Below are 18,712 nucleotides of genomic sequence, written 5' to 3' on the forward strand. Positions count from 1 at the left end.
TAAAATATATACTATATATATGTATTATAAACATATAATATATATTTTAGTTAATAAATATAATTAATTGTGATGGAATGACTAAATTTATATTTTATCCAAAAAATATCGGAAGTAAAAGAGAAACAATAAAACATGAAATGATAGAAGGGGACAAAGGAAAAGAGAGAGCAAATGGGCTGTCAACTTGGTAACAGTACCACGAGAAAACAGATGTCATTGTTCTATTCATTCTTCCAAACTTGAAAACAAACATTCAGAATTGGTGGGCTTTGAAATTTCCTTTTTTCAATTTTCGTTTCCCTTTCCGTCGCTACACCAATAAAAAGGAAGGTACAATCATCATAGCAAAACACACCACTTCCAAATTCGTCAATAATAGAAAGCAAGAGTCAAGATTTCCTTTTGTTTTGAAAAAAATCAGAGAGCAAAGTAATTTCAACAGGAAAAAAGAGGGGATTGGATTTGGTCAAACTCAAACCCAATCCTCTCCCTTGTTCCTTCTTCCAGCTCCCGCCTCCTCTGCCCCCTTGTCCTTTCTCCACTCTCTCTTTCTCTCTCTTCTTTTTTCTCTCTCATCAGAGATCTCCGATTCTGCTTCTTCAGATCCGATCCAAATATGATCACCATTCCATATCTGACCGCCTTGACAACTTACTTCAGCTATGGCCTGCTCTTCGCCTTTGGCCAATTCCGTGATTTCTTCAGAAAAATCTTTGATTGGTGGAAGGCCAGCAATCTTCAGGTAATTTACGCGCTTGTGTATCGTCAATTTTTGATTATGGGAATGAGCTTGAATTTTGAAGCGTTGAAATGTTAGGGATATGCTCCGATCTGCTTAGGACTTGAAGATTTCTATATCCGCCGATTGTATCTTCGCATTCAGGTAACTGCTCCTGATTCCAAAATGTTTTCGACACTTTCATGCATAATTTGTATGCATTATGCTTAGGGGAATTAATTGGGAGACCCAACATGCCCCGCTGATGGCTAGTATTTATATATGGCTATTGGGCATGATTTAGAAAGCGACTTATTTGCTGTAATTATCATGTATTGGCGGCAAACTTTAGCTGTGAAATTGCATCGATTTCTGCAAACTTGGTAATTGCAAGAGGGATTTGAGAAGTGGAAATGTTTTCAAGGGAAACATAATGGTTTAGGTCAGATTGAACTCTTCAATTTCAAGTAAGTTAATGGGGTGAATGAATAACCAATGGGTTGGAAGGGTTCTTATCCGGAACTCAAATAGTCACCACAAATTGCCCGGCTAGAATATTTAGGTGTAGTTTCCATATGTGAAATAGAGAATGGATTTATAAGTAATACAGGACTTCATAAAGTAAAAGAGGTTGAAAACTCTATTATCAGTGTAGTTTTATTGGTTGTGTACCTTTTTGAATTGCCAATGCCTTAGATCTCGTATTCTTTCATCTCTTCTGAATCGTTAATTCCTGGATCTTATCAATGCATCCAAGAGAAAAACAAATTCTTGGACCAAAAGTTTAGCTATTGGTTATTCATTGCTGTGCAAGCATTGACTTTTGGTTTCTATGCTTTATATTATCATTACTTGTAGGATTGTTTTGGACGGCCAATATGTAGTCCTCCTGATGCTTGGTTCGATGTGGTGGAGCGTGTGTCCAATGACAATAACAAGACACTAAAGTGAGCATGGATCATTCAGTTTAATTAATTTTATTTAAACATTCTGAAAATTGTTCTACTCGGTATTGCAATTTCTCCCATTATTCTTTTATACTACTATTAGAGAACTATAGAGGTAAAGTTGCTTTGACTTCTCTGGTGACTGGTGCTATAGGGCTCCTTATCTGTTGTTTATATATGATATCCAAATTAGTCCTAACAGTTTAGGAGCAGTTGATGTTTCTATATTTACTCTTACAATCATGCACTTGCACATTGTGCAGGCGGACCACCAAAGTTTCAAGGTGCCTAAACTTGGGTTCATACAATTACCTTGGTTTTGCTGCATCTGATGAATATTGTACACCTCGCGTCATTGAGTCTTTGAAAAAGTTTTCTGCAAGCACTTGCAGTTCCCGAGTAGATGGAGGTAGGCATGATTTCGTGTAAGTTGCTGCTGTGTCTCCCTGAGTAGGGAACTCTGCTTCTAAATTTGTCTTCTCAGGTACCACAAGCATCCATACGGAATTGGAAGAATGTGTGGCTAATTTTGTTGGCAAGCCAGCTGCCATCGTTACAGGCATGGGTTATGTAACAAATTCAGCCATACTTCCTGTTTTGATTGGGAAGGTACGAATAGTTTCTAAAAGTTAATTCTTGTGTTTTATTTGTGATTATATTTATCTTTTAATTTGGTCATTTAATCTTTTAATTTGGTCATACAGGGAGGTTTGATTATCAGCGACTCTCTCAACCACAACTCTATTGTAAATGGTGCTCGAGGGTCTGGAGCTACTATTCGTGTTTTTCAACATAACAGTAAGTTTCTGCAACTTGGGCTTTATCCTTTCAACCATACCATTTTTATACTGTGAGTTCATCGTATTTCATATTAATGCTTTGCTTTGCCCTCAATTCTTTAGCACCTTCTCACTTGGAGAAGGTTTTAAGAGAACATATTGCTGAGGGACAACCCAGAACACACAGGCCGTGGAAGAAGATAATTGTTATAGTGGAGGGCATATACAGCATGGAAGGGGAGCTATGCCAGCTTCCGGAGATTGTTGCCATATGCAAGAAATACAAGGTAGTGCTCAGAATTACTATGTTTTTAGTCATTGATAATTGCTCGAAGAGCTAGGCTTGTACTTCTTCATTGGCATGACAATAATTGTCTCAATTTTATACGAAGCTCTCTTTTATTTGAGGGACTAATTTTCTTTTGTAGGCCTTAGGAGACTCCATTTGGTTTAATTTTCTCATGACTTTGTTTGTGATGTATTTTTCTCATTGCAGGCATATGTTTATTTGGATGAGGCTCACAGCATTGGAGCTGTTGGAAAAACAGGAAGGGGGGTCTGTGAGCTCCTGGGAGTTGACACGGCTGATGTGGACATTATGATGGGAACTTTCACAAAGTCATTTGGTTCTTGTGGGGGTTATATTGCTGGATCCAAAGTATGTTTCCTTAATGCCAATCATATAATGGTGCTAGCTGACTTGCTTTTTCATTGTCTATAGATAAATTCTTTGTTTCTAATATTTAGTTGAAGTGTATGGAAATATGACAAATAGGGTGGAATCATGAAACCAAAGATATTCATGCTACTGCTTTTACAGTGTCAGACACTTGCATCATTTGTCCTATCTGTAAATTGTTGACACTTCTGCTGACAGACTTCATGTTAGTGAAGACTCAATGAGGCAACAATAAGATAATTATCTTTCAGATTTTTTAATATAAGATTGAATAAACAACTGTCTTTTGTTCTGTATCCCCATGAAAGAACAGAAAACAAAATGAAAACAACTCTTGTTTTCTGTTTAGATTCCCTCAATCTTTAACTGGTATGGAATTCCCTCTACATGTTACTTGGAGGTCTAGATCTGTTACAGATTATCTTCATTGGTCATTCCTTTTTATTCTGTTTTCCTATCTTCTCCAGAAAACCTAATTTTTAACGAGTGTTTATCTTTACCTTATCAGAAAAAAAATGAAATTAAAACTGTGTCAAACTTAGCAACCTAATGTGATGCTAAACATTCCATTGAGACAGATATGTCTCTAGCTTTGTTTTTGAGCCTTTCGCCTATTCTTTTGCAACATAGCATTCCCTTACACTGCTAGTGCATTACTTGGCTGATTTTCTTTCAACTATTTTTCTTTTCCAACTTATTAGCTGGTGCTTGAAGAGCCCTTCTTTAGGTTAATGTGATGTTATTTTGTAATCGTTGATTTTGACATTTACCACCAATTTCAGGAACTTATTGAATTTTTGAAGTACACTTGCCCAGCTCATCTGTATGCCACATCAATATCACCTCCAGCTGCCCAACAAATCATTTCTGCTATCAAGGTTATACTTGGTGAAGATGGTTCTAGTAGAGGTCAGAAACTTTGACTATCAAAATTCACTCCTATTTTACACTTTGTTATCATTCTAATGGCATCTGAATACCGGGGTAATAAAAATTGTGTACTGATCTTTAGAGCTACTTTATTATTGTAGGGGCTCAAAAACTGGCACGCATTCGTGAAAATAGCAATTTTTTCCGATCAGAACTGCAGAAGATGGGTTTTGAAGTCCTTGGGGACAATGATTCTCCTGTGATGCCCATCATGCTCTACAATCCTGCAAAAATACCCGCTTTTTCACGGGAATGTCTCAAACAGAATGTACAATTTCTTGTCATTTCAGGCTCATTGTTTAACAGACTGGTTATTGTTTAAATTTACATTTGTTCTTATCTTGGAATTTACTTCGTGTGCCGCTATTGTAGGTGGCCGTAGTGATTGTTGGTTTTCCAGCAACCCCTTTACTTTTGGCCAGAGCACGCATATGTATTTCTGCTGCTCACTCACGGGAAGATCTTAACAAAGCACTGGAGGTTAGAGCTTGCACTTAATTTCCTTCTTTTTTCTGAGGAGCAAATTCTCATGTTTTATACCCTCACTATGTCAGATACTAATTGCAGTCAGTATAAACTTTCACATAACCTTTATGCGATGAGTTATCCGTTACCACTTTGTCACCTGCACTTAAGATATTTCTTTCATGCAGCTGTCGTTAATCTTTAAAGTAGACACTTTTGAACTAACACATTGCTTTACGCATAATTTGGCTCTAACTGATGAGGTAATTGATTTTCATCCTTATGCTTGTATAAGGAGCTGCTAGGTTTGAGCTAACCTCAACCTTCCCATATTCATCCTCTTTTCCTGATTGGATTTTTTTTTTTGGGGGTGGGGTGGGGGGTGGGGTGGGTAGTCAATAGCTGAGATCCTATTTTAGACTATTAAGGACATTTTACTGGAATCCTCATGCGTGGATGGCATATTTAAATATCTCAGTGATCAAATCTTGTGAGAGGGAACAACATCACCAGATCAGGCCATGGACTATCTGTCAAAAGAAAAAAAGGAAGTCCATATAGCATACTGATTAGCTAATTACAAATTCTTGCATTTACCAGGTTATCAGCAGAGTTGGTGATGTAGTTGGCATAAAATACTTCCCCGCTGAGCCCAAGAAACAACAGCTAGAAGAAAACAGAGTCAAGCTGGAATGATTACTTTAGTTTTATTTTAGTTCTCCGAAGGAGTTTCCGAGCTGTTGTTTATTGTTCATGTATGATTTTGAAATCCTTTGGATATGATGTGTGAAAATTTTGTCGTTTCCTTGTACAGAAAGTTGTAACTTATTAATTATAGTCTTAAGTTTTTACCTTAACGTAAGCATTGATTAATATTTCATGAAAGGAGTACATGCTGTGAAATAACGAAAGTGCAGACAAACTGTGAATGATGGCGGTTTTGCTGGATTGGTTAAAGAAATTGACGACTAATTGCTGGTAATGATATAAAGTTAATCAGGTGGTTCTCTTTTCATTATACTTCCAGCTGTTTCGAGTAAACGCCAGTCGTTTATTTTATTTGACGTCTCTTGAAACTAGTTTCGATCCCTAGTTGACAGCCTTACAAGTTTACAACGAATGAGCAAAATCTGTCCTACTTTATGGGTGTGTTTGGTATAAAGGAAAATGTTTTCCGTAGAAAATGTATTCCAAAAAAATATTTTTTTGGAAAATAAGTAATAATCTTAATCATTTTCCGGTGTTTGGTACACAAATTAAGGAAAATAACTTCTCAAGAGTATTTATAAATAATGTAGATACAATAAACATGAAGTCATAACCTTTCGAACCAACAACCTTTTGAACTCACAAATTTCATAAACTTCCGAACCTCTAAACTTTTAAAACCGCTAAATTTCGAACCCGTAAACTTTATAATTTTTAAACCCGTAAACTTCTAAACACATAAACCTCCGAACTCATAACTTTGGAACTTGTAAAATTTCGAACCTGTAAACCGAAAGATGAAAAAACTAAAACTGAAAATATATATAAAAAATATTTTTTTCCCAGGGGAGGGGGAGGAGGAGGAGGAGGAGGAGGAGGGTGTGTGTGTGCGCACAAAAACGAAAAAACAAAAAATTGAAATTACAAAAAAAAAAAACTTTTTTTGTGCGGGGTTGGAGCAGTGGGATGGGTGGTGCAGAAAAACAAAAAAAAACATAAAATTGAAATTACAAAAAAAAAATACTTTTTAGGGGGGAGAGGTGTGTAGGGTGGGTGGTGACGGAAAAAAAAAATTAAAATTTGAAAAAAATGGAGAGGGGGTGGGGTTAGGTGGATGGGTGAGGGTGGGGAAGGATGAGAAGGAGTTTTGGAAAAATATTTTCCCTTATCAACAAGGAAAATATTTTCCTTCAATTGGAGGAAAATGAGTTCATAAGGAAAATATTTTCAAAAACATTTAAGCCAACCAAACATAAAAAAATTAAAAAATATTTTTCTTCGTACCAAACACACCCTATATCTCAAAAGAATAAAGCAAAAAAAGAGTTGCAGAAAGAGCTAAGCATTATTGTATATAGGTAAGAATGGAGAAGAGAGCTTGCAGTTAGGTGATTTCTTCATTTTAAGCCGTGATTTCTTCGTTAGAGAGTTCACATTGTCACCCCCCGAACCTGGGGGCCGAGACTGGCACCTGGTGCCTCACCTATCATTGCGTACCAATTTGCGACTAAGGGACTCTGAACATATAATGTCATACTTTGGCCATGGGCCACATTGCAAAACAATTGCGAATGCTAACTAAACATCAATATAAAGCTGGGCAGACAAGGCCATCATAACTACTACGGCTGGCAAACCAACAAAATATATATAAAAGGCCTACAAGCCCAACATACTGCACTAACTGACATGATAGGTCTACAAGCATCTACTGATGGATATACTGTGATCAGAACAGGACCCCGACCTACTCATAACATATATACATATATACACAAGATGTACATAAAGCTCTAGACACAGTAACTCCGAAGAGCATGGAGCTTACCGATCAAGCTGAACTCGGGCAACACCTAATGAGGAGGTCTACCCGTCTGTCTGTCTGAACCTGCACGCATAAAATGCAGCGCCCCCAGAAAAAGGGACGTCAGTACGAAATAAAGTACCGAGTATCTAAGGCAATATACCGAAAGCTTAAATTGAACTGATAATATAATAACTAAAAGTAACTGGGAGTCAAAGATAATCTGAAGATATACTTACTTGCTGATACTGACTCAATTCTCTCAATATAGTAAGTAAAATAGATGTCCGGCCCCATAAGGCTCGGTATATATACAACTGCTCAGCCATAGTAGTCTCGTTCATAAGCATTCGACCACACTAGGCTCTGTATCTTGGCCAACTGGGCTCGCTCATAGGCGCTCGACCACAGTAGGCTCGGTATATAACTTACCATCTGATCAGAGGTTGCCCAATAGGGGCCTGTCCATAGATTATAGCTCGATGGTAATGAAAATACTGTAATACTGTATATATAGGCTTTCTGCTCTCTTGACTGGAAGAAGACAATACTCAATTAAATATGAAGTCACGATAAGGAGAATACTGTAATTTATGAGACTAGGATAATGTATATAAGTTTGGGAGTATGAACTTCTCTTTATGCCTTGTTATCAAACACATGTAATTACGAGATCATGCCAAAATGAAGGAAGGGCTTAGCCTTAACATACCTGAGCCGACTCTCTTGACAATCCCTCTAACACATGTCAATTGCGACAACACGTAACGACAGATCGGAATAGGGAGAAATCCGTATGATATTCTTGAGAAAGATTGTACCGTACTCCCTTAGAATCAAAATCACACATTGCGATAACATTAGGTAGACTTCGTATGAAATGTTTGAATCAATTTCGTTGCTATTGCAACATTAGATTTGCTGAAGCTCGTTACGTTGCTATGAATATTGTGAAGTCTCGTATGACTTTTTTTGTGGCTCTCATCCTTCACTTTGCAAACATAGTATCTCCATTTTATGAATTGAATTAGGGAGGCCTTTTATTAATGTGATTGTGGGCTCCACTTAAAAGATGACTTGGCCATACAATTTGCTTAATGTGCCACCTTATATTATGGACTTAAGAGTCACATTTTGGGCTTTGAGCCCTTCCTAACTTGCTTCCATGTTAAAGTTCAAGGGCTTATCCAAAAGATTTATCCACTAATTTGTTAATTAATTGCTAATATTTTCCCAAAAATTCATAATTAATCAAATATCCACATAGTTAAGAATTATCTCAAATTACATAAAATACTACTCACTTTTAATACACTTTATACACCTTACTATCATGGTCATGTGGTACCTTGTATGAACTAGTCCATAAATATCGGGTATTTTAGCTCGGGCCGTATTTTATCCCAAAATGTCAAACTTTGACGAAATTCCTTTTCTTCGATTTTCTTACCCTTTCTCCTTCACGAATTTACTCATCACGTGTTTGAAATAGCATAATGCTTATAATTTCAAAATAACATCATTCCCGAATTTTACGTCGATTAACTTACGACGAAACTTTAACATATGAAAATGCGGGATGTAACATCATTCCCCCCTTTGGAACATTCGTCCTATAATGTTGACTAATGCACTTATCATTTTCATAACCTATAGCTCTAACGAATACTTTAGTACTCCTCTTGCCATCTAGGTAACTGTTTTGTGAATGAATCCCAAACGCCATGGCATTCCCCCATTTTGGCCTCTTTCTCACACCATGACTCGTGGTCGGAATCATTCCAATCTTGTAAATGTTACTATCTTTTATCATGCAACATGTACGACTTTGACTTTGTAAGTGCACCTATGCGACTCTTCTCTCCTTTTTCCTCCAGCTTTTAGCCAATCCATAGGCCTCATTTTGTGAACATATACAGAGCTTAATAAGATGTCCCTCTAGGAATCTATAAGTACAATGAAGTTCTTCGCTCGGTACTTTGTCGAACTTACGAATATTGCTATATCTTATTTCATAGGCCCAATTATCTATCCGCATGACTTTACTGCATCTAAGTAGGTCATAATATACCATAACTCTTACCTCAATTTATTGTTACTGAGGTCTACTACCAAACTCCAGCTTACGTTCGTTGTTTGTCCCATATGTATAAATCTATGTCCTTTAATGCTTCCTCATATCTGTTCATCTTAAGAATGACGGCCTAATCTCACCTCATACTTTGTGACTTTTGTCCATCCATTGTTGATTCACCTTAATGTTGATCTATCATTTACTATGGCTAACTTGATCTTTTATGTAACACTGCCTCTAGGGCTCACGTGATTGATCCACCTAGGGGCGATACTATACTTTCATAACCGTATTTTATAGCATCCCAATATGACTCACCTTACAGGGGTATTTTAATCCCGTACAATTCATGAAATCCTCTTCAACTGATTACTCAATCGAAGGCCCAACGTTATCCTTTATCTATCACAATCACACCTTCACTTTACTACCAGGGCAACATTCCATTTCTTCTAGATGCTATTAGTCTTAGATTTTTTTTGAGTTCATTCAGGCTATACTGAACTTTCTATAACTTAGAGAAACCATTAGCTCTCTTGTTTTCATGGGCTTAATCCTAAGGATTTATCCATTCTCGTCCCCTTCTCACTCGCTCTCTCTCATCCTTACTCCTGTCATAAAACCTTGTCGCTTTATTATACTTTAGCTTGCGACCTATACGTATCTATTTATACTATTCGCAACCTTCCTTCAACTTGCTTGCACCATAGATTTTCTTATGTTATTTTGGAACATCAAGCGAAACATCACATCGTCTCTAATTCTTCTTTACTTTCTTGGCTAGATCTCTCGGTACCTAGAAACCATAGGATGGAAGATGTGCTACTGACGATGCCGCTATTATTCCTGGATACTGAATCCCCGCACTTCTAGCCTTTTATCCGAAGTATAGACTATTCACAACCTTCTACATCTGAGTATCTCGTACCTTGCTTACCTTAAAATCTTGCATCGCATCTTCTATCTCTTTCATGACCTCCCTTCCATAAAGGTATGATTCACATACACAACTTGAAGCTCTATTATAATACTCGCACCTCTGGCGCATACACAATTCGGTGGGAGCTTCATACTGACTTCTTATGAGGCTGATACTCTTTTAACTGACTTCATCATAGAGCCATTGTAGAATATGGCTATTGTACTATCTCTCTTTCACCCATGATATTAAGAGTGATCCTGCTCTGTTCTCAATCACGATTTCTATAATTGTTTAGGTCCAATAAACAGACTCCTGATTTACTTAGTTGATATAACTATTTAGTTTCCTCTTCCCTCTGATCAATCTTTATGTAGGCTTAAGCTATCTTTCAATCTGTGGCTCATGGTATTAGTTATTACTTTTAGCCTATCATGGGCGCTATGGAATATTCATGATACTACCTTATGACCTGAGCTCAATTCTTTCTTTTAATTTATACCGGAATCTTCTACGACTATATGATTGTCAACATATATATACTGCATGGATAATACTCCGAAATCTTAGGTGCATTCATAATGTAATTATCTCTGGATCATTGATCAAATAATTCCTTTCATTCCTTCTCAACTTTCTTTAAAATGCAAGCAATCACTTTTCCTGGTCATTCTGCCACTTGTTGCATGAATACTCAGCTTATCTTAATGCCCACACATATTGGAATTCCATACAACCCATATGATCTTGAATATCACCTTTTGATTTTTTTCCCCGTTTACTAGGCATGATAGGTGCCACTTTCTTATGGAGTGCATACAATGTTGTTGTGAGACTATTGCTACAACACCATTTCCTCTTTTAGGTCAATGTGCTTAGGTTGAAAACTTCTTCCTTATAACCTCAGCTAGTCTTTCGTTGTAGTACTTAGGGAGACTTGCTAGCTCTTGTCAAGTTACAAGCTTATTATATCATTTACTTGACAGAATTTTTGATGTTTGTACTCACCTATAATTATCCTTAGTTACTTGCCTCCACTCCCTTGTGCTTGTAGGGTTGCTTCTGAACTGACATTTTGATTATCTTCCTAGTGTCACTCTTTTTTATTTCCGTAACGCTCATATGGTACCTTTAACTACCCAATTTCTATCTGAATATTTCTCAAAGATTATAATATCATAACTGCGAGACTGAATTCACTATGTTAGGGTTCACTATGTTTATCTCACACGATCTGCTGATTTGTCTGTATCCTCTTGTCTAGCCATAACTAGGCTCTTCCTGAATCAATTACTAACTACTCGTTGGCCCATTCTCATATCAATATTCCGCGTAATCTTTCTTGGGTTATTTCCTTTGTCTTAACTTACCCCTCGCACTGGCTCCTTATTTATCCATAACATCCCGGGCAGGAACCCTTACTTTCTTTCCCTAATGTTGTGCTTGCATTGTGATCTGAAATCGTAGAATATCGGTAGGATTTAGATAAGTGCAATCTCATTCCTTTCTCATTTTTATCGCATTCTTCCTTCACTATTCTATAATTACTAGAACCACTTTATTCTGATTTAATGCCATATTACTCCATATTCCCCCCTTTAGGGGAGTACTAAGAGTTGGAGCCACGACGATCTACCTATAGATGTTTTACCTTTTCATCTTTGGCGTCTTTTCACATCATCAATGACATTTTCCTACCTTGTGGTAATCTTTCTATACTAAGGACAACTAAATTCTTTACTTGCGAGGGTGACACTTAGTATAACTGGCACATATAGTCTCTTAAGCTTAACTTTGCTCGCATTGCTTGCTTTAGGGAAGCGTCTTCCTGAAAGACCATTCTCTGAATTTCTCATGAATCTTCTTCTGTTGTCCATTCTATTATTTCCGGAACGAAATCTGAAATTCTCACGATACCGACTGTTATCAAATTATTTAGTCCCTAATTCATCTTTAGTTTATCTTGTTCGCCAGCCCATACTAATTTCTATTACTTTGGAGTCTAACTTTTCCTTCTGGTAGTCGCGTTGGAGTCACGAGCTTATTTCTCGAAATGAGGATATGACTTTATGACCTATACTCTTTTGTTGTCTCAAGGCCTATCACCTCTCGTCTTTTCCTCCACTTGACTATAGACTCTATAATACTATCATTCATTTCATTTTTCATTTTTTTTAATCTTCCGTTGTCATCCATGTATCACTTCTTACTCATAATATTTTATTAACTCTTTTTTTTTCCTGCTAACATTTCTTTCTATCACTTTATTCTGAAAACTTCAACAAGATATTCTTTTGCTTTTAGCTCCCCTTGTTCCATCCACTAGTTCTTAGAATTGCCTAACATTCTCTCCCTACTAGGGACGAGAGCCATACTAAGGTAATATTTATCCCTTCAAGGCTTCCAGTGCCTATCTTTGTAGTACTCATATCTAGCTGTACTATTTTAGAGTGCACCATCTGGGTGTCTCACAAGGATATCTATTAGCACATTTGCAATATCCTTTGAAAATTTCAATTAACACAAACAATCCATTCACCATTCTGGGTTACTCTAACCCCAACCGAATCCTGATATTCGTCCTTCACTTATACTACTTCTGTTAGCCCCCATAGGGCATAACTGAGATGGGTGTAGCCAATTGTACATACCTCTATTACTGTTGAAGGTAACTCAAAATACTTATATTTTTCTGCTTGAATTGTAAATACTGTTAATCTTTATTAACTAGGTACCTCGTACCCTTCTTCACTTTGCTTCTTTTACTTGCTGAAACTTGTGTCTACCTTCCGATTCTCTTATTCCTTTTTATCGTAAGTGTGGATAGGCATTCTTGCCTTAGGGATCCTTATTAAGAATCTTACACATCTTAGTATACACATGATCTACTGAAGACCTTACATTTACTCATCATAAGCATCATGAAAAATCGAGTTCCTCTGACTCAACTCTTCCATAGCCACATTCAATATCTTACCAACTGTTCTTTTGGACGTAGGTATCGTTGTATTATGAACAAAATAGAATTTAGGAATGTAAATTCTTATAAGTGAGCTCTACCACACGATCTAGAGCAAGAAGAAAAAGTGATAGTCCTAAATTTCCTATAGCCTCCTGCTTATAAGTGTGGTGCACGACACACCCATAAACAAGACTCTACTAGACACGACTTGTAGACTCCCTAGGACAGAACTTCTCTAATACCACTTTTGTCACGCCCCGAACCTGGGGGGCGAAACCGGCACCCGGTGCCTCACCTATCCTTGCGTACCAACTTGCGACTAAGGGGATCTGAACATATAATATCATACTTTGGCCATGGGTCACATTGCAAAACAATTGCGAATGCTGACTAAATATCAATATAAAGCTGGATCGACAAGGATGTCATAACTACTACGGCTAGGAAACCAACAAAATATACATAAAAGGCCTATAAGCCCAACATACTGTACTAACTGACATGATATGTCTACAAGCATCTACTGATGGATATACTATGATCAGAACAGGGCCCCGACCTACTCATAACATATATACACAAGATGTACATAAAGCTCTAGACCCGGCAACTCCGAAGGGCATGGAGTTTACCGATCAAGTTGAACTCGGGCAATACTTAATGAGGAGGTCTACCCGTCTGTCTGAACCTGCACGCATAAAATGCAGCGCCCCCAGAAAAAGGGACGTCAATACAAAATAATGTACTGAGTATGTAAGGCAATATACCGAAAGCTGAAATTGAACTGATAATATAATAACTGAAAGTAACTGGGAGTCAAAGATAATTTGAAGATATACTTACTTGCTGATACTGACTCAACTCTCTCAATATAATAAGTAAAATAGATGTCCGGCCCTATAGGGCTCGGTATATATATAACTGCTCAACCGTAGTAGTCTCGCTCATAGGCGCTCGGCCACACTAGGCTCTGTATCTCGGCCAACTGGGCTCGCTCATAGGCGCTCGACCACAGTAGGCTCGGTATATAACTTACCATCTGATCAGAGTTTGCCCAATAGGGGCCTGCCCATCGATTATAGCTCGATGGTAATAAAAATACTGTAATACTGTATATATAGGCTCTCTGCTCTCTTGATTGGAAGAAGACAATACTCAATTAAATATGAAGTCACGATAAGGAGAATACTGTAATTTATGAGACTAGGATAATGTATATAAGTTTGGGAGTATGAACTTCTCTTTATGCCTCGTTATCAAACACATGTAATTACGAGATCATGCCAAAATGAAGGAAGGGCTTAGCCTTAACATACCTGAGCCGACTCTCTTGACAATCCCTCTAACACATGTCAATTGCGACAACACGTAATGACGGATCGAAGTAGGGAGAAATCCGTATGATATTCTTGAGAAAGATTGTACCGTACTCCCTTAGAATCAAAATCACACGTTGCGATAACATTAGGTAGACTTCGTATGAAATATTTGAATCAATTTCGTTGCTATTGCAACATTAGCTTTGCTGAAGCTCGTTACGTTGCTATGAATATTGTGAAGTCTCGTATGACTTTTTTTGTGGCTCTCATCCTTCACTTTGCAAACATAGTATCTCCCTTTTATGAATTGAATTAGGAAGGCCTTTTATTAATGTGATTGTGGGCCCCACTTAAAAGATAATTTGGACATAGTATCTCAAAGGAACTAATGTGCTACTTTACTTTTTCACACAAGAACAACGTTGAAAGTTGAGTTAGATAACTAAAAAGAAAATACTTTTTTTTATTAAAAAAAAAGTATCCTTTCTATAACATGAAATTTTTTTTAGTCATTTTATTGAATGAAAGAAAATACTTTTTCAACATTATGAAAAGAAAATACCCGTTTTGTTGAAACGAAGGAAAATACTTTTTCTACATCAGTAAAAGAAAATACTTAGTTTGTTGAAATGAAAGAAAGTACTTTTTCTACGTCATGAAAAGAAAGTACTCATTTTGTTGAAATGAAAGAAGATGCTTTTCTATATCATGAAAAGAAAGTGCTTGTTTTGTTGGAAAAAAATACTTTTTCTATTTCCGGAAAAGAAAATACTTAGCTTGTTGAAATGAAAGAAAATACTTTTTCTATATCATGAAAAAAATATACTCGTTTTGTTGAAATGAAAGAAAATACTTTTTCCTTATCATGAAAAAAATATACTTATTTTGTTGAAATTAAAAAAAGTATTCTATTTACAACATGAGAAAAAATATTCTTAATAATATTTTTATTTATTGTGGGTGGTGGGCGAGGTTGGGGTGGGTGGGTATGGTGTGGTAAGGGTTGGTTTGGATGGGATTGGTTTGGATGGGGAATATGGTGGAGAAGGTTGAAAAAGAGTCATTTTCCTCCAATTGCAGGAAAATGAGTTCATGAGGAAAATATTTTCCCAAACATTTAAGCCAACAAAATATGAAAAAATTGAAAAATATTTTTCGAAAAATATTTTCCTCCATACCAAACGCACCCATTACTACTTCTTTCTTCTTCTTCTTCTTCTTCTTCTTCTTCTTCTTCTTCTTCTTCTTCTTCTTTGTATTTAGGGTTTCTTCTTCTTCTTAGTTGCAAAATAAATTTGTAAAATTTGTTGTTATTTTATCAGTTTGATGATTGAGATTTGTTCTTTATGATATTTGAAAGTCATGTTTCAAATTGAGCTCATTTGGAGTAGATTTGAGTGTTGAATCGTGTGTTGGATTGTTGAAATTCGAAGTACAAATTTATGTTTTAAAACTTCAGATTTTGAATTTGAAGTTGTGTGAAGTTGTATTGAAAAATTGAACTACTTAAGATTTTAAATTTTGAATTTGAAGTTGTTTGAAGTTGAAATGAAAAATTGAACTACTTAAGATTTGAATTTCTGAAATTTATTATTGAAAGATAGAAGAACTTGCATCTGAAGTTAAGTGAAGTTGTACTTAAAATTAAACTACTTAATATTTGAATTACTGAAGTTGCAATTGAAAGATAGAAGAACTTCAGATTTGATTTCTGAAGTTGCATTGAAGAGATTGAACTACTTCAGATCCGAGTGGGTAGACTTTGTAAAATTTTGTGCAACGCGCATAAATTTAATGATGGGCCCAAAAGTGAGTATATATGCAACGAAAAATTATCAGTTATGTCAGCCCATAAGTAAGCTAGTACAAAATAAAATTATTTATGTGATGTAAATTGGTCAAGAGATAGTAAAACTTAGTTAATTAGCCCTTTAATTAAGAGGTAAGTAAAGCAAAAACTTGCCAATTGCCATACGATACTACTGTTAATGATTCTGGTAGCCGATGATAATAGCCGGCAAGAGTTGTTTCCTCTCTTCTTTTTACTTTTTTCCAATTTGTGATTATCATCTCTTCTGCCTTTTACATTTATGAATCTGCATTTGGCTAAATATATTAAATTAACTGGAGTTATGGTTATTTATTTGAACTACAAAAGGACCCATAATATTTAGAAATTATGTATTGAGTGAGACTTTAACTTATGTAAATCCTTTGCTAAATAAAAGGTTGAAGGCGGGATAACTAGGATAATAAATGCACCAGGGAAGTCAATTTGGTCGAAAATTAGTTTGAACCTGGTTCATGATAGTTGTCGATTAACTAATATGCAGAATACGCACAGGAAGTTAAATAGATACTACATCTTTGTGGTTTTACCTTTTTCAAAACATGAAAAGGTTGGATCATAGCATTTTCCTTGTCAAAGACATCGGATGACGAAAAAGGTCGACATTGAGTAACTTCATGGTCATCCCCGTAAAGATGGCATATTTATAATCGTTGTGTATGTATATATTATAAAAGCGACGAAAAGGATAGAGCGTTTGATATTCTAACATGTTTCTGAAGAAGAACAAGACAATCCAATATTAAAATCATCATCCATATGAGATGTTGTTTCAATGCGATTGATATGATTTCTATTTGCAAGAAGGCCATTAGTTGTTGTCTCGCGAATTTTCAAGCGTCGTTGCAATAATTTTTTTTCTTTCAAAGTCATTCCCAAACAATCGTCTATTTTATGGTGTTTGCTATTCTTATCATGAGCTTCCGTCATCGAGCGATGACCATTTTTTGATTGTCGAATATCCATTAATTTGATTTTGTAGCAACTATTGGTACGCTAGTTGTCCTAAACATCATTATACAACAGTGGAATTATGATTTTTTTCATCAAATAGTAAGAGATACTGAAGAAAGAACAATTAAGTATAATGAGCAGAAACGAAATAACTATTTCACCTTATTTATTTTGGTGTAAACACGTATGGGAGATAGAGGGAAAAAGAAAGAAAAATTCACAATTTGCAAAGTTACCTAGAATAGGTTTAACACTGGGAAGACCAACTTTTTGTATCTTACTGTCAAAGCCACTGAGGAAAGCTGTAAATTATTGTCATGTTGACCACAAAAATAGTTCATTATTTCACCCTTCAAGCCATTCAAAACCTTTGCTTCTTCCCTATGGTAACTACTACTACTACTAACTAAAGCTTTGTGCTTAACTGCTTGTGCACAAGTATATATTATGTTGAAAAGTAAGCTGCATATTCTATTCATATGTCACCCCACTTCTCCTCTTTTTCTCTGTGGGTATTTTTTGGTGACTTAAAGCAGTATAAATATGTTAAAATTTACTGTAAATTTAATGATAGAATTCAGATTTTTGCTTATTCATTTTCTTCATTTGTTAGGTTCTTGATCCTGCAAGGGAAGCTACTATTCCAGATCTTGAAGTGATCAGTTGTTCATTATTTCTCTTGCATTTACATATTTTTTTTTGTATTTGGGGTACTAATGCAAGTTTCTCAAGTTCTATTTTTCTTGACTATTGAAATGCTTTATTGCTATTTTGACATATTTCTGCTACTTTCTTGATTAAAAATCTGTTCTTTTTAAGTGAAAGTTTGTGTTATAACAAAGTGCAGTAAACTATTCTAAATTAGTTGTAGTTAGCTAAGATAACTTAAAAGAGCCTCGTCTTAATATAATAATTGACAGTTATAAACAATATCCATATAGGTGAAGTATTACATGAAGTAACACGAAATTCACTGAGTTGTTTCCATGATAAATCATTACCCACTTGCTGCGATTAAAAGCGACACAAGGGAAAGGAAAAAGAAGAAGCTATGAGCAACACTTTTAGAAAAGATAAAATCCAGCTCAATTGAAAATTTAACCAAACAGACATTGTAATTCAATTTAATTTAGTGTATAAATTGTTCTGTCTAAACACAGAGGAAAATCATTCTATAAGCTAAATATGGAGAAATTCTACTTTTGGTAGACTAATGAATAAAATTGTGCGACTTCAAGGGTCATATCTGTTACATCCCACATTTCGTACGTTAAAGTTTCGCTGTAAGTTAATCGACGTAAGTTAGGGAATGAGATTATTTTTGAAGTTATAAGTATTTATGTTATTGGTGACAAGTGATAAGTGAGTGCCACTAAGATTAGAGGGTAAACAAATCAAAGAATGAGTATTCGTTGAAGTTTGTCAATTTGGGATAAAATACGATGCAAGCTATAATACCCGATATTTATGGACTAGTGCCATACAAGGTACCACATGACCATGATAGTAAGATATATAAAGTATGTTAAAAGTGATTAATATTTTAAGTAATTAGAGATAATTCTTAATTGTGTGGATAATTAGGTAATTAGTAATTTTTAG

General features: G+C 35.8%; 1 protein-coding gene across 2 annotated transcripts in view; it reads left to right on the forward strand.

Moving 5' to 3' along the window:
• Positions 1 to 238: 238 nt before the first annotated feature.
• Positions 239 to 18,712, forward strand: part of LOC104104991 (long chain base biosynthesis protein 2a) — a 142,432-nt gene continuing 123,958 nt past the window's right edge. The window contains exons 1-12 of one of the 2 annotated variants that reach the window (XM_009613219.4): positions 256 to 745; positions 821 to 886; positions 1,580 to 1,668; positions 1,932 to 2,077; positions 2,153 to 2,277; positions 2,373 to 2,466; positions 2,571 to 2,734; positions 2,944 to 3,105; positions 3,909 to 4,035; positions 4,158 to 4,324; positions 4,429 to 4,536; positions 5,122 to 5,378. In XM_009613219.4, coding sequence (XP_009611514.1) covers positions 620 to 745; positions 821 to 886; positions 1,580 to 1,668; positions 1,932 to 2,077; positions 2,153 to 2,277; positions 2,373 to 2,466; positions 2,571 to 2,734; positions 2,944 to 3,105; positions 3,909 to 4,035; positions 4,158 to 4,324; positions 4,429 to 4,536; positions 5,122 to 5,217 — 1,470 coding nt within the window. In that variant the 5' untranslated portion in view covers positions 256 to 619 and the 3' untranslated portion in view covers positions 5,218 to 5,378. Of the gene's footprint in view, positions 746 to 820; positions 887 to 1,579; positions 1,669 to 1,931; positions 2,078 to 2,152; positions 2,278 to 2,372; positions 2,467 to 2,570; positions 2,735 to 2,943; positions 3,106 to 3,908; positions 4,036 to 4,157; positions 4,325 to 4,428; positions 4,537 to 5,121; positions 5,379 to 18,712 lie in introns of those variants that run through there. The other variant, XM_070197358.1, reaches the window with a different exon arrangement.

This window comes from Nicotiana tomentosiformis, chromosome 3, assembly GCF_000390325.3.
Source record: "Nicotiana tomentosiformis chromosome 3, ASM39032v3, whole genome shotgun sequence".
NCBI lineage: Eukaryota > Viridiplantae > Streptophyta > Magnoliopsida > Solanales > Solanaceae > Nicotiana > Nicotiana tomentosiformis.